Source organism: Cervus canadensis, chromosome 11 (genome assembly GCF_019320065.1).
Source record: "Cervus canadensis isolate Bull #8, Minnesota chromosome 11, ASM1932006v1, whole genome shotgun sequence".
Classification (NCBI taxonomy): Eukaryota; Metazoa; Chordata; class Mammalia; order Artiodactyla; family Cervidae; genus Cervus; species Cervus canadensis.
Genome location: NC_057396.1, coordinates 12,284,928 through 12,298,698, shown reverse-complemented (window position 1 = coordinate 12,298,698; position 13,771 = coordinate 12,284,928). Strand labels below are relative to the sequence as shown.

General features: G+C 39.2%; 1 protein-coding gene across 3 annotated transcripts in view; it reads right to left on the bottom strand.

The window, feature by feature from the left end:
- Nucleotides 1-5,530: 5,530 nt before the first annotated feature.
- Nucleotides 5,531-13,771, bottom strand: part of MTMR2 (myotubularin related protein 2) — a 105,677-nt gene continuing 97,436 nt past the window's right edge. For all 3 annotated transcript variants that reach the window (XM_043482337.1, XM_043482338.1, XM_043482339.1), the window contains 4 exons: nucleotides 12,604-12,696; nucleotides 9,648-9,761; nucleotides 7,631-7,807; nucleotides 5,531-6,915 (listed from right to left, as the gene is read on the bottom strand). In XM_043482337.1, coding sequence (XP_043338272.1) covers nucleotides 6,754-6,915; nucleotides 7,631-7,807; nucleotides 9,648-9,761; nucleotides 12,604-12,696 — 546 coding nt within the window. In that variant the 3' untranslated portion in view covers nucleotides 5,531-6,753. The remainder of the gene's footprint in view (nucleotides 6,916-7,630; nucleotides 7,808-9,647; nucleotides 9,762-12,603; nucleotides 12,697-13,771) is intronic.

Below are 13,771 nucleotides of genomic sequence, written 5' to 3'. Positions count from 1 at the left end.
CGTCTGTACAGTACTGTGGTGGTGCAGAGGGAGGCGGGGCCTGGCAGAGAAGGGAGTGATGAAACAAGGATCATTTCCTGGAGAAGGCAGTGATGCCTAGCCTACACAACAGGAATGACCTTCAGGGAGAACAGTTTCAGGTCAACAAGAACAAAAATGAACAAGGATGGCAGGCATCTGGGAGACCTGGGACCAGTTGAGTAGTACTTGTACATAAAAGTTGAGTTGATGCCAATGGGAACAGAAGGGTAAGCAGACAAGTGCCAGGAGACTCAGGAGCTTTGACTTAACTACATAGGTTTGTCTGTAAATTTCATATCCCTAATCACAAAGGAAAAAGTACACCTATGCAACCAATAGATAAAGTTAGAAAACATAACTGTAGATACAAAAGTTGCTAAGACTGCTCTCCCCAGCTTCCAAACACACCCCAATGGATTATCTTTTATTCTGTTAAGAATATCTTTATTACAAGTGTTTTTTGTTTGCTGTTTAACGCTTCATTACATGTGTTACAGAGTGGGTATCGCTTGCATGCATTGAAATAACACTGCGTCAAGTAGCTTTGTTAGAAACAATCTTTATTATGTCTTCCTAAATACTTAACTATAACTACATGCATTTCAAAATGGGTGAATATCACTTCCAATCCCTGAAATGACACTTGTGGAACACAGCTTGTGAATAGCTTTGTTAGAAACATCTTTATTGTAAGGTTTTCACATTGAACAAATTTGACATGTAACATTGTACAAATTCAAGGTATATAGCGTGTTACTTTGATACATTTATATATTGTAATCCAGTTGCCGCTGCAGTGCCATTTATCACATCATATAACTATAGTTCAGTATTGTCTGCATTCACTATATACTGCATTATCTCTATGGGTTATTTACTACCTGTTGCAAGTTTGTACCCTTAACATCAATCTTGTCCCTCTAAACTCCATCTCCTGGCAACCACTATTTTATTGATTTTTATAAGTTTGACGTTTTTAGATTCAACATATGAGACCATACAGTGTCTTTCTCTGACTTATCTCCGCGTAATGTGCTCAGGGCTCCTCCATGTTGTTGCAAATGACTGGAATCCTTTCTCAAGGCTGAATAATATTCTGTGTGTATATATCCACTATTTGTATCCATTCATCCACTGACGGATTTAGGTTGCTTCCATATCTTGGCTGCTGTGAATAATGCTGCAGTAACCGTGGGAATAATGCATTATTTTCTTTGAAATCCTATTTTCATTTACTTTGGTTCTTTACCTGGAAGTATGAGATCTATTTTTAATTTTTTGATGAGCCTCTGTATTTTACATAATAGTGGGACCGGTTTACATTCCCATCAGCAGTGTACAGTTAACCCTTGAACAGCATTTCTGCGTCCACAGATTCACCCTCAGACCATGTAGTGCTGTAGTACCTAATTACTGAAAACATCCGAGTGGACCCGCACAGTTCAAACCTCTGTTTAACTGGCAGCTATATAAGGGTTCCCTTTTCGCCACATCCTCACCAGCACCTGTCATGCATCTTCTTGATGAGACCATTCTAACAGGTATGAAGTGGTCCCTCCTGGTTTTTAGTTCCATTTCCCTGCAGATTAGGCATGCTGAACATCCCTTCATGTACCATGGGCCACTCTGATGTCCTCTTTGGAAAAATGTCCATTTAGTTTTGTCCATTTTTTATTTGGATTTTTTTCATTGTTACCAAGTTGTGTGTGTGTTTAAATATATTTTGGATATTAACCTCTGATTTAATACAGTGTAAGTCCCATACGTATGAACTAGTTCCATTCCAAAAGCACATTCGTAAGTCCAATTTGTAAGTACGACGAAGTTAGCCTAAGTACCCAACTTACGGAACTGGTTATACACCACTGCTTTTATGCGTGCTTCTGCACATCCTGGGCTTGAAATAAAGCACTGTACACTGAACGGTGACATGCAGCAAAGCACACAAACGCGTGGCCACTTGTAGAGGGTGCAGGCACATGATTATGTAGGCCAGACACGTGACCTTACGTGACTGGACCTGTGAAGGCCTGTTCGCATCTGTGAGAGTTCCCAGCTTGAAGGTCTGTTATAGAGGAGACTTACTGTATGTGGTGTGTGAAAATTTTCTCCCATTCACTAGGCTATTTTTTCATCTTTTGTCTCTCTTGCTGTGCAGAAGCTTCTGAGTTTGATGTAGTCTCCTTTGTTTTCTGCTTCTGTTGCTTGTGCCTTTGGCATCATGTCTGAAAAAGTCATTGCCAAGACCAATATTGAGCATCTTCCCTTCTAGAAGTTTTATGGCATCAGGTCTTATGTTTAAGGCTTTGATCCATTTCAAGTTAATTAATGCATGATTTATGTTAATATATTCAAAGCAGGCCTTCTTTGATTACACTTCAAAAATTTCCCCTCGTTGCCTTATTAATATCACACTAGGCTGTTTTATTCACAACACTTAGCACTATTTAAGTTTTGTGAATGGTGTTAGATAGGCATTCAATTTGGGCTTCCCTGATGTCTCATCTGGTAAAGAATCCACGTGCAATGCAGGAGACCCTGCTTTGATTCCTGGGTCAGAAAGTTCCCCTGGAGAACAGATAGGCTATCCATTCCAGTATGCTTGGGCTTCACTGGTGGCTCAGACGGTAAAGAATCTTCCTGCGATGCAGGAGACCTGGGTTCGATCCCTGGGTTGGGAAGATCCCCTGGAGGAGGGCGTGGCAACCCACTGCAGTATTCTTGCCCGGAGAATCCTCATAGACAGCAGAGCCTGGTGGGCTGCAGCCCACAGGGTGGCAGAGTCAGACACGACTAGGCACAGCACAGCACAGGCATCCGATTTGGTTGGTTCTGCATGTGTTTCTCCAGTATCCCAGAACTTTGGTGAAGAGACTGCCTTTCCCCACTGGGTGTTCCTGGCTCCCTCATCAAATGTTCGTTGACCGGTCGGCTTCGCTGGTGACTCAGATGGTAAACAATCTGCCTGCGATGCAAGAGACCTGAGTTCGATCCCTGGGTCAGGAAGATCCTCTGGAGAAGGGAGGGGAAGCCCAGTCCAGTGTTCCTGCCTGGAGAGTCCCATGGACAGAGGAGCCTGGAGGGCTACAGCCCATGGGGTCAGAAAGAGTTGAACAGGACTGAGCTACTAACACTTTCACTTTTCTCTCAGTGGGATTTAATTCTGGTCTTTCTATTCCAGTGGGCAGTGTGTCTATTCTTCGTGCCAGTAACATACTGTTTTTATTACTGTGGTTTTGTATTAATAGTATAGTTTGAAATCTGAAAGTATGATTCCCACAGCTTAGTTGTTTTTACCCAGGATTGTTTTGGCTATTTGGGGTTTGGTTTTGTGGTTCCACAAAAATTTTTGGATTGTTTCTTCTGTGTCTGTAAAGAATGCATTTGGTATTTTCATGGGAACTGCATTCAATCTATAGATAGCTTTGAGCAGTAATGGTCATCTTAACAATTTTAATTCTTCCAGCCTAAGGGCATAGGATGTGTTTCCATTTGTGTCCTCTTTGATTTCCTTCAACAAAGTCTTTCTTGTCATTTTCATTGTACAGATCTTTCCCTTCCTAGGTTAAACTTTTCCTTGATAGTTTATTGCTTTTAATGCTATTTTGAGTGGGATAGTTTCCAGGTACTTCATCATTAGTGTAAAGGAATACAACTGACTTCTGCATGATATAACTTTATTGAAATTATTGATTAGTTCCAACAGTTTTTTGGTTGACACCACAATTAGATCCATATAAAATCAAATCATCAGCAAATAGAGAAGTTTACTCTTTCTTTCCTGATTTGGATGCCTTTTCTCTGTCTTGCCTGGCTGCTCTAGCTAGGAATTCCAGTACTGTAATGAACAAGCATGGTGAGAGTGGGCCTCACAGTCGTCTTCTTGATCTTAGAAGGAAAACTTTCAAAAAAAAAAAAAAGAAGGAAAACTTTCAGCATCTCTCCATTGATAGCTGTCAGTTTGGGGTATACAGCCTTTACTGAGGTATGTTTTTTTTTTTTACCCAATCTGCTAAAGGTTCTTATCATGAAAGGATGTTGTATTTTGTCATGAAAGATGTTTATCTTTTTTTGCATCTACTAAAATGGCCATGTAGTGTTTCTTTCACTTTATTGACGTGCTATATTACATTTATTGATTTGCATATGTTAAACCATTCTTGCATACTACAGATCAGTCCAATTTGGTTATAGTATATAATCCTTTTTATGTGTTCTTGAGTTTGGTTTGCTAATGTTTGGTTGAGAATTTCTGTATCTATATTCAGCAGAGATAGGAGTCTAGTTTTCTTGTATCCTCATCTGGTTTTGGTATCAATGTATTGCTGGCTTTGAAGATGAGTTTGCAATTGTTCCCTCCTCCTCAGTATTTCCAAGTGTTTGGAGGAAGATTGTGTTGATTCTTTATATGACTGGTAGAATTCACCACTGAAGTTTGCTTCCTGACCTGCATATAGGTTTCTCAAGAGGCAGGTCAGGTGGTCTGGTATTCCCATCTCTTGAAGAATTTTCCACAGTTTGTTGTCATCCACACAGTCAAAGGCTTTAGTGTAGTCAATGAAACAGAAGTAGAGGTTTTTTCTGGAATTTCTTTGTTTTCTATGATCCAACGGATGTTGGCAATTTGATCTCTGGTTCCTCTGCCTTTTCTAAATCCAGCTTGTACATCTGGAGTTCTCGGGTCATGTACTATTAAAGCCTAGCTTAAAGAATTTTGAGCATTACTTTACTAGCATGTGAAATGAGTGCACTTGGGCAGTAGTTTGAACATTCTTTGGCACTGCCTTCTTTGGGATGAAATGAAAACTGACCTTTTCCAGTCCTGTGGCCAGTGCTGAATTTTCCAGATTTGCTCACAGATTGAGTGCAGCACTTTCACAGCATCATCTTTTAGTATTTTAAAGAGCTCAGCTAGAATTGCATCTCCTCCACTACCTTTGTTTGTAGTAATGCTTCCTAAGGCCCACTTGACTTCGCACTCCAGGGTGTCTGGCTCTAGTTGAGTGATGACACCATTGTGGTTATCCCAGTCATTAAGACTTTTTTTTGTATAGTTTTTCGGTGTATTTTTGCTATCTGTTTTTAAAATTTTCTTCTTCTGTTAGGTCCACACCATTTCTGTCCTTTATTGCTAATATTGGATATATTAATAACAAATTATACTCATTGCAAAATCAAGAGCAGGGCATAGGTTCAGTCTACTGAGTTAACGAGTAAAAAAATTCTATTTTTGAGTATTATTTATCGGTTCAAATTGTACATATCTCTTTTTTTGGCTGCAGCATGTAGGATCTTAGTTCCCTGATCAGGGATGGAACCTATGCCCCCTGCAGTGGAAGGGCAGAGTCCTAATCCCTGGACCACCAGGGAATTCCTTATCAGTTCAAATTGAACATTTCTCTTAAAGCAGCTGCTATGAAACATCCTTTTCTCAAAAAAAAAAAAAAAACTTCAAACATTTCTGCATATGAAACTTAAGACAACGTAGAACAAGGACAAAGTTTAAAAGTCAGCTGAAATTTTCTTTTAATTAAAGACCCAAGGGACAAGAAGCTCCTTTGTGTTACAGTACATGACATATGGCTCTTATACAGAGTAAAATAGACACCAGGGAGTCGACTGTTTATACCAGCGCTAGACTTACTGTAGCAGGCAAAAAGTGAGGCAGGATTTCCCTTACTGGCATGGAGATTGTAATACATTTTTACATGCAATAAGTTCTTTGGTAGACTTAATCATTTGGTGGAATTACAGAATTTGCAAAGGAAAGTAGCAGTAAAATATTTCATGTAAAATTTGAGCACAGTACTTCTCATCATATGCTCTTTATACAGACTTCATAAAAATGTCAATCCTCCTAAACTTTTAAGTAGAACCTCAAAACTCACCCATTAACTTGTCTTCAAACCCATACAAAAAAGTAAATAAGATAAAGAAGGGCAGATAATGAGTTTTTAAAATACGTTTCATGATGTTGCCAGTAACTGATCTGAAGGATATGGAACTCTGAAATCCTGGACGGCTGCCACTTTCTCCTCTGCAGTCTCCTCCAAAGCACAACTGTAAGGCATCGTTTTGGAATAGCTACCTAATATATCTTAAATTAAGCACATAAATAATGACAGCAATAATTTTCAACTACTACTACATCATAATATCCTCGATATCATATACCCTATTACATATGAAGAACACAGGCTTTGAACGGTAAAAGTAAATTACTTACTACAAAAAAGAAAAACCCATGATGTAGAGAAAGGAGCATCAACCCATCTTGATTTATCTGCACGGGGCCCAGTACGTCCAAGTCCAAGCAATGTGGGGACTGGTTTGAAGACTGACGCTCCAACTTCTGTGCAGTGAGCGCTCTTCCGTCAAGAAGTGCTGTTCTCAAGTGGTTTGTGTTTTGATTTTGGCAGACACCAAAACTTCTGAGACAGTATTTTCCTTTGAAAACCAGAAACTTCTTCCCACTGTGGAGCCAAGATTCAAGCATTTTAATATTCTTTGGGCGACTTAGAAGATTAGTGTTGTAATCATGTAATTACACGTGAGGTTACTTCCCTTAAACCATCTGCACTGCTACAGTTATGAACTCATCCTAGAGAGATGTGAAATAAATAAAGTGACTGCAGTTCTCTCACAGACGGGTTCTCCGTTCGGAAGCCCTCCTCCTCACGAAGCTGCCACTGTCAGCAGGGTTCACGGCGACGGCGCCCCATGGAGCGCCTCTCACACGACCGTCTGCACAGGCGTCCCGCACTGTGCCGGAGAGCCAGCTCTCTCTGACGATGAGGTTGATCGGTTGGAAATCTCTCTCTGGAGCTCCTCTACCTTCTTCTGAAGCTCTGCCCGTTTAGCGAGAAGTTCTTTATATCTGTTGTGAATGGGCTCCTACAAGAGCAATACACCATAAAATTACTTAACTAAGCAATCCGGAACAAACCCGAAGTCAAATCATTCTGGTATTTAGCTTCGTCCCTAAATGTTCAGTGCGTGCTTTCAGCTATGGGACCATGCCCACCTTTCCCGAACATCAGTGAAAATTAACTTCAATGACTCCACTGACCCGCAGCTCTTTCACTGGCCTCCTTGGTCTCCCCAGGTGTTTCCACAGGACACCCTGAGACTGGTGCTTGGCCAAATACAACAAATAATTAAGTAACAACATAATCTAAAAGCCAATACTTAAAGATTTCCTGTTATTTAGTTGCAGACTTTTAGTCCTTTAAACAGTTCTAGGCAGCAAATATTCTGTAACGTTTTAAAAAATGGACTAGAATTTGGTGAGGCTTTTAACTCTCCTAAAGCCATTTCCCCCAACCTCTAGAAGTTATCCAGCCCAGCACCCTCATCTGACAGAGGAGAAAAGACGAGAAAGAGCAGAAGTGATCTGTGCAAGGCCAAACAAGCAAGTCATGACAAGAGTCAGGGCACTACTCATCCCTACCGCAGTGCTTTTTCTACTATCCCACTGTAACTGTTAACAGGAAAAAAAGGAAATTTTAAATAAGCACAGATAACTTTTCTAGCCACTTTAAAGGGACAAGAGTAATTCACACAACTGCATGGATAAAACCTCTCACTGGATACTGCAGGGCATGCATACCTGGGGCTTCATCCGGGGGTTCCACCTCACGTAATACCCCACCCAGAGCTCCAGGTGGCGCATGCTGGCCACTGGGTAGAGGACGTGATTGGAATAGCTCCCGTAGAGCGGATTGGTGAAGTCCTCCAGCTGGCTGTTGATGTAAGACCACAGCGACACCGTCCGCCTGGGAAGGTTCTGTAAGAAGGGAAAACGGGTTAAGGGTCTCCACTACACAAGCTGATCGTACACTAGAAGAAATCTGTAAGAAGGCATTTGTGATCATTTGAACAGTTTTAGAGGGAGAGAACTCAGACACTATGGCAACAGCACCACTTTGATTAAAATCAGAGAGCAGTGGAAAACAGTGCAGTTCTCCAAAAAGGTAAACAGAATTACCATACCAGCAATTCCACTCTTAGATATACATCCAAGACAAGTGAAAACACAGGCAAGGACAGCCTTGTGCACAATGCTGAAAGTAGCAATCAGTTGCAATGACCAAAAAGTAGAAACAACGCAAGTCCATCACCCGATAGATAGATGAAATGTAATGACACAATGGAATATCATTAATAAAAAGGAACTGAAATAATGATACATGCTACAAACTGAACCTTGAAAACATTATAGTAATTGAAAGAAGCCAGACACAAAGGCCACACCCGGAGTGATTCCATTTATATGAAATGTCCGGAAGAGGCAAACCAACAGAGATTACAGTGTCTGCTAGGGTCTGAGAGGAGAAGGGAATAGGTAGGTAGTAACTACTAACAGGCATGGGGCTTCTTTCCAATGTTCTGAAATTAATGGTGGTGATGACTATATAATTCTAGATATGCTGAAAAATCACTAAATTATACACTTTAAAAGTGAATATTATGGAATGCAAATTATAGTTTGGTTTTAAAAACATTTCTTTTTTCTTTTTTTTTTAAGATATAGTAAATCCTACTTGAGGCTCCCCAAAACTGAAAGTCTCTTTGGAAGTTATCCACTGATTATCTAACATTCAATAAATTCTTGATTGGCTTGTGTGCATAGAAATATTTACTGCATGCTAGATACTGAAGATGTAAGGGTGATTTTAAGAATTTTAACATCTATCTTCAAGGAACTTCTAGTACAGGAAGCACTAACTATATAACCATTATCACAGTGGTTTTGTATGGTTTATTTTATTTAATCCTTACAATAGTAAGCACTATTAAGTACGTAAGTTAAGTACTATTATCCCTACTTTTTCAGAAGCTGAAATTAACTTGCTCAACTTCACACAGTAAGTGAAAGATCCAAGATTTGAACCCAGGAAGCCTAGCTCCAGAGCAAGCATTCTTTGCCACTAGGCTTTACAGAAAAGCATGAAGAAACTATTTGAGAGTCTCATTTTTTAGAATGAAAACTGAAGCAGAGTGAGACACTAATCAAGATAATTTAGAACTTCATACATAAGGCAGAAGTGTTCGAGGAACACAGAAGTAAAACTTAAAATGTAATCATTATACATTTCTTATAAATAATACCAACCACTGAACAGTGATATCTCTGGGCACGTGGGGTAACAAATTTTAACTTTCTACTTAATATTTTCTCAGTGTTTGAATGTTTTCTATTATTTTACAATTAAAAAAAAAAACCAAAATGGTTCATATGTATGAGAATGTATTTGGGAACTGAGCTGTGCATTCGTTCAAATGTTTATTTTTTGCTTATTGTATCTTGCTGCAGCTGCTTCTGATGCGCTTCCCTCCTGCAGAAGTGCGGTGACAGGCACACGGGTGCTCCTAAGACACCACACACTTCAGTTCCCTTCAGCAGACGCTGCCTCCCACCCTTCCTCATGACAGAGGTACTTTAAGACGGATCAAGCTCAGACGTGTGGGGAAGAAGTGAGCCTATTACAGCATATAAAAGAACACATGGCCAAAGGCATCATCCAAAAGAACAACTGTTCAGCTGAAAGCCATCCCAGGCTGCACTCGGTCGAGAAAGCGTGTATATATAGACAGAGGCAGGACAGGCAGGGATCGTGTGTTACCTCTTTGCCTCTCTGCTGTTCACTGTTACAGAGGAATGTTCCGAATAAACAGCTATATAGGTGGTCCAAAATGGTAATGAGAAAATATTCGTTGAATTCAAAAGCTGTAGGAAACTGCAAATAAAACATCAAAACACACAAAATAATTAGGGCAGCTTCCCAAGCATGTTCATCCCTGTAACACTGGTGGGTGCTTTGTAAAACTTCTTAAAATTAGGCTAAACAGCATTCAGAGACTACATATTTCTAAGCTATTTCGGTATTATTAATATTTGCTTGGTCTTCTGTTCAGAAACACCACTTTGCTGAGACACTTTCTCTCACACCTCCTTTCCTGTGCAGTAAGAACCTAAGTGCTCTCATCCTGCTTCCTTCTGTCCATTTGTACCAGTCCACCCTCAACGTGAGGCTGATCTGACTTGTCTTTCTCTGCCAAGAATGACCAGAAGAAACACAGTAAGATTTTTCTTTAAATTTTCAACAACATAGTTCTTAGGAATTACACAAAAAGTATCAATGTCTCAAGTAAAGGAGATGTGCAGCTCATTTAAAAGCCAACCTTACTCATCTTTTCAAGGAACATGCACTCAAACCATGATATCTTATAATCCAGTACTTTGGCAGCCTTTCTTAAAAGAGAAAATTCACTCTCTTTAACTAGGACAGGTGTTTGACTGGATGTCTTACACAAACAACACAATTTAGGGGTAATTTATCAAGGACCAATTACAGGTCCCAGGAAGGTAAGGGATTTAGTATAATCCATCCTAACCATTTACTGTTTCAAGAATTATTTGAAAGCTTCTATGTAAGACTGTACCATTTATAGGACTGTGAAAAAGAATTTCATGAATGTTTGGATTGTGGCCTTAGTAAATAAATACTGGTGCCAAGTTTTTCTTAGAATGATCCCTACCCAACAGTGGATGAAAACAGCATAAACTGCACACAAAAGGGACAAGAGTGAAAACAAGTTTGCCTTCAAATTTCCTAAATTTATAAGCAGGATAACAAGGCAAATTTATCTTCTTAAACAATTTACTCTTGAATAATAATTTTTGGGGTTCTGAAGCGAATGAAGCAGGTGATAAAGCACATGCCAACATAAAGCCAATTAATCAAAAAAACTTTGTCAAATTCCATCCATTCATTTACAGAATAAATCCCATCTCCTGTACTGTTACTCTTAAACAGCTTATTTATTAGCCAACCGTGAATGCACCCTACCTTATTACATAGCAATTCGAAGGAGTTAAGCCTATGATTAGCCTTTCATCTTCTTGGCAAAACTATCAGCTCAGTTATGAGAAAACAGCTTAATTAGTGGGATTTCCTCACAAACACAACTAAAATAGCATTATTTAAATAGAACATTAATCGTTGCTATTGTTTTTAAAGTCCTGAGCAGAGAAGGAATATTTTGTTCTCCTTATATGTTTAAAATCTGAAGGGCCCTTCATCCCGCTTCCTGATCCCAGCAGTGAGAGACGATGATGAGAGCAGGAGGAGACGCAGAATCCGGCTAATTGCAACACAACTGGTCCTTTTGATAAACCTGCTGTTTAAGCCTCTGCACAAACATTCAATTATTTATAAAGCTGATGACTGCCAACAGACATTACTACTATCTCACATGGTCAGGAGGAAAACACCAAAGAAAAATATAAGCAGACAGGTATAATAAAGTGTATTTATTATACACACTTATATAAAAAAATATATGTATTTTTTATTTATACGTATATAATGTATTTTAAGTTCTATCAGTGAAATAAGATTTAACATTACTTAGCAACTTAAGTGCAAAATCAAGATTTAAACTGCTTTTAGATGTATGGCATATACAAAGTTAACCCAATTACTAAGAAAGAAGCATATTTGTCATGTATTCTCCTCTGCAATCGGTAAATGGGATCTATTTTGTTTTTCTAACAAATATACCAGAACCAAGAGTTGCTCCTTTCAAGATATTCTCCCTGGAAAGCAGTACACTTAACCATCAGCGACGCCTTTTGTCGTCCCCTGATAAGGCATTTTTGATTTTTCCCAACACTGTCAAATACTATCTTAAAATAGAATATGGTAATAGTTAAAAGTGGGCCCGGACTTCCCTGGCAGTCCAGTGGGTAAGACTCCACCCTGCCAATATAGAGGTACAGCCAAAAGATTTTTAAAAATAAATAAATAAAGTCTAATTTCATTTTTCTCTTAATGAAGTAAAGAACATTTTATTGAAGCTGAAATATAATGCGAATACCAAGCAGAGCCAGCAAGTGCCCTGCTGCACGTTCCCATGGCAGTCCAAGGAAGAACCAGCCAGGCTCCTGGTGGTTGGAGGTCTAGTAAAACTCCAGGATAAGTAACTGATATACCACTGAGCGGTACCTGACGTTTGAGTTCTCAGATTATTTATCATGAGTTAAACATTTTTAAGACATGAACTCCTTGCCTCATTAGTAAAGTTATCCCATAATAAATCAGATGTTTTTCAATCTCCTCTTGTATCTTTCCAAAACACTAAACCTATTCACAGTAATATTTCAAATCATTTTCTAGAATGTTGATAGCTCTAAAGCACATAATCTCTTGCTCCATACCTAAAAACAAAAAAACTGAATCTATTTCATATATATGTTGCCATGATTTCCATCTATACACATTTTTTCATCAAAATTGCCTAAAATAGGATTTCATTTTGAGTTACCTTGCCTATTTCATTTTCTTTACCTCCTTCAGCAATGTATAAATGAATTTTTGAGTGAATATATTACCATTATTTAACATAAATTAAAAATATTAAATAAAATAATTTAACATGATAATAATACTTCTAGTACCTAGGAAACTTAAAAGAACTTCCACTTTACATGAAAGGTAACACAGTCAGTGACCAAACCCAACTCTGACTAGGTAGCTTAAAAGAGAGATGCAAGAATGGATATCCCAGATAAATTACCTGTCTTGTCATCTGCCAGACACAATCAATAAACTGAAGAAAAACAGGTGATCTGTCTGCATCTGCATGGTTCTTATCTCCATGGCCAACTCTCTGAAGCAAAGAGTGAAATATTATATGAGCTTTGTAAGATTTTTCAGCTTTTGATGAAAGTAGTTTTCTTTTCAAGAAAAGTAACATTTGCTCAATATTTTAAAAATTCAGAAAATCTTTTGGAAAGAGCACTGCAAGGAAAACAGAAATCACCAAATTCCACCAAGAAGAAATGTCTATTAGCATTTCAATCTGCAACCTGTCCAATTATTTCCTGGCAGGAGACACTTGTAACAGGAATTACAAGTCTGTTTAACAAATGAAGCTTAGATCCTAAAAAGCTGACAATGGGAGACAGGAGCAGACAGACCTCAGAGCCCAGATTTTTGTCCTGGAGATTTACTATGCCCTGAATATTGACAGTTCCTTGTACACTAGCCCCAGGAAGCACAGGTCTCCTTTAACACCTTGGCCAGGGCATGAAGGGGACCTACTGCATTGGAGCTCCAGGCGGTCTTTCAAAAAGAACCACATTAGCACAAACCTCTGAAAACTTTTGAAAAATGCTTGACATCTCCCCTCAAGCATGCACTCACCTACTTTCTGAATCGTTTTTCTCCTCTGAGGACCTCTGCTCCAGATGACTGAGATAAACACCGACCCTATACCCCAAGGCAGTGATTCTAAAAGAGTGATCCAGACTTCCAGCAGTGGGAGAGGTCTGTGAGTTCACAACTATTTTCATAATATTACTAAGACACGCTTTGCCTTTCTCAGTGGGCTGACATTTGCACTGTGCCGTGCTTAGGCGCTCAGTTGTGTCCGACTCTTTGCAACCCCATGGACTGCAGCCCGCTGGGCTCCTATATCTATGGGGGTTCTCCAGGCAAGAATACTGGAGTGGGTTACCATGCCCTCCTCCAGAATGGTGTAAAGGTGATGAAGGAAGAAAACTTCTGGTACCTTAGGAGGAAATCAGGAAACAAGGCATTGGAATCGAGCTATACTATAGTTATTATGTTTGCCCTGTCAAACACTTGCAGTTAAATGAAAGAAAAAAAGCCAATCTCTCTTAAGCCAATGTCCCTGATGAAGCAGTAAAAATTACTAAATCTCCACCTTGGAGTATAATTTT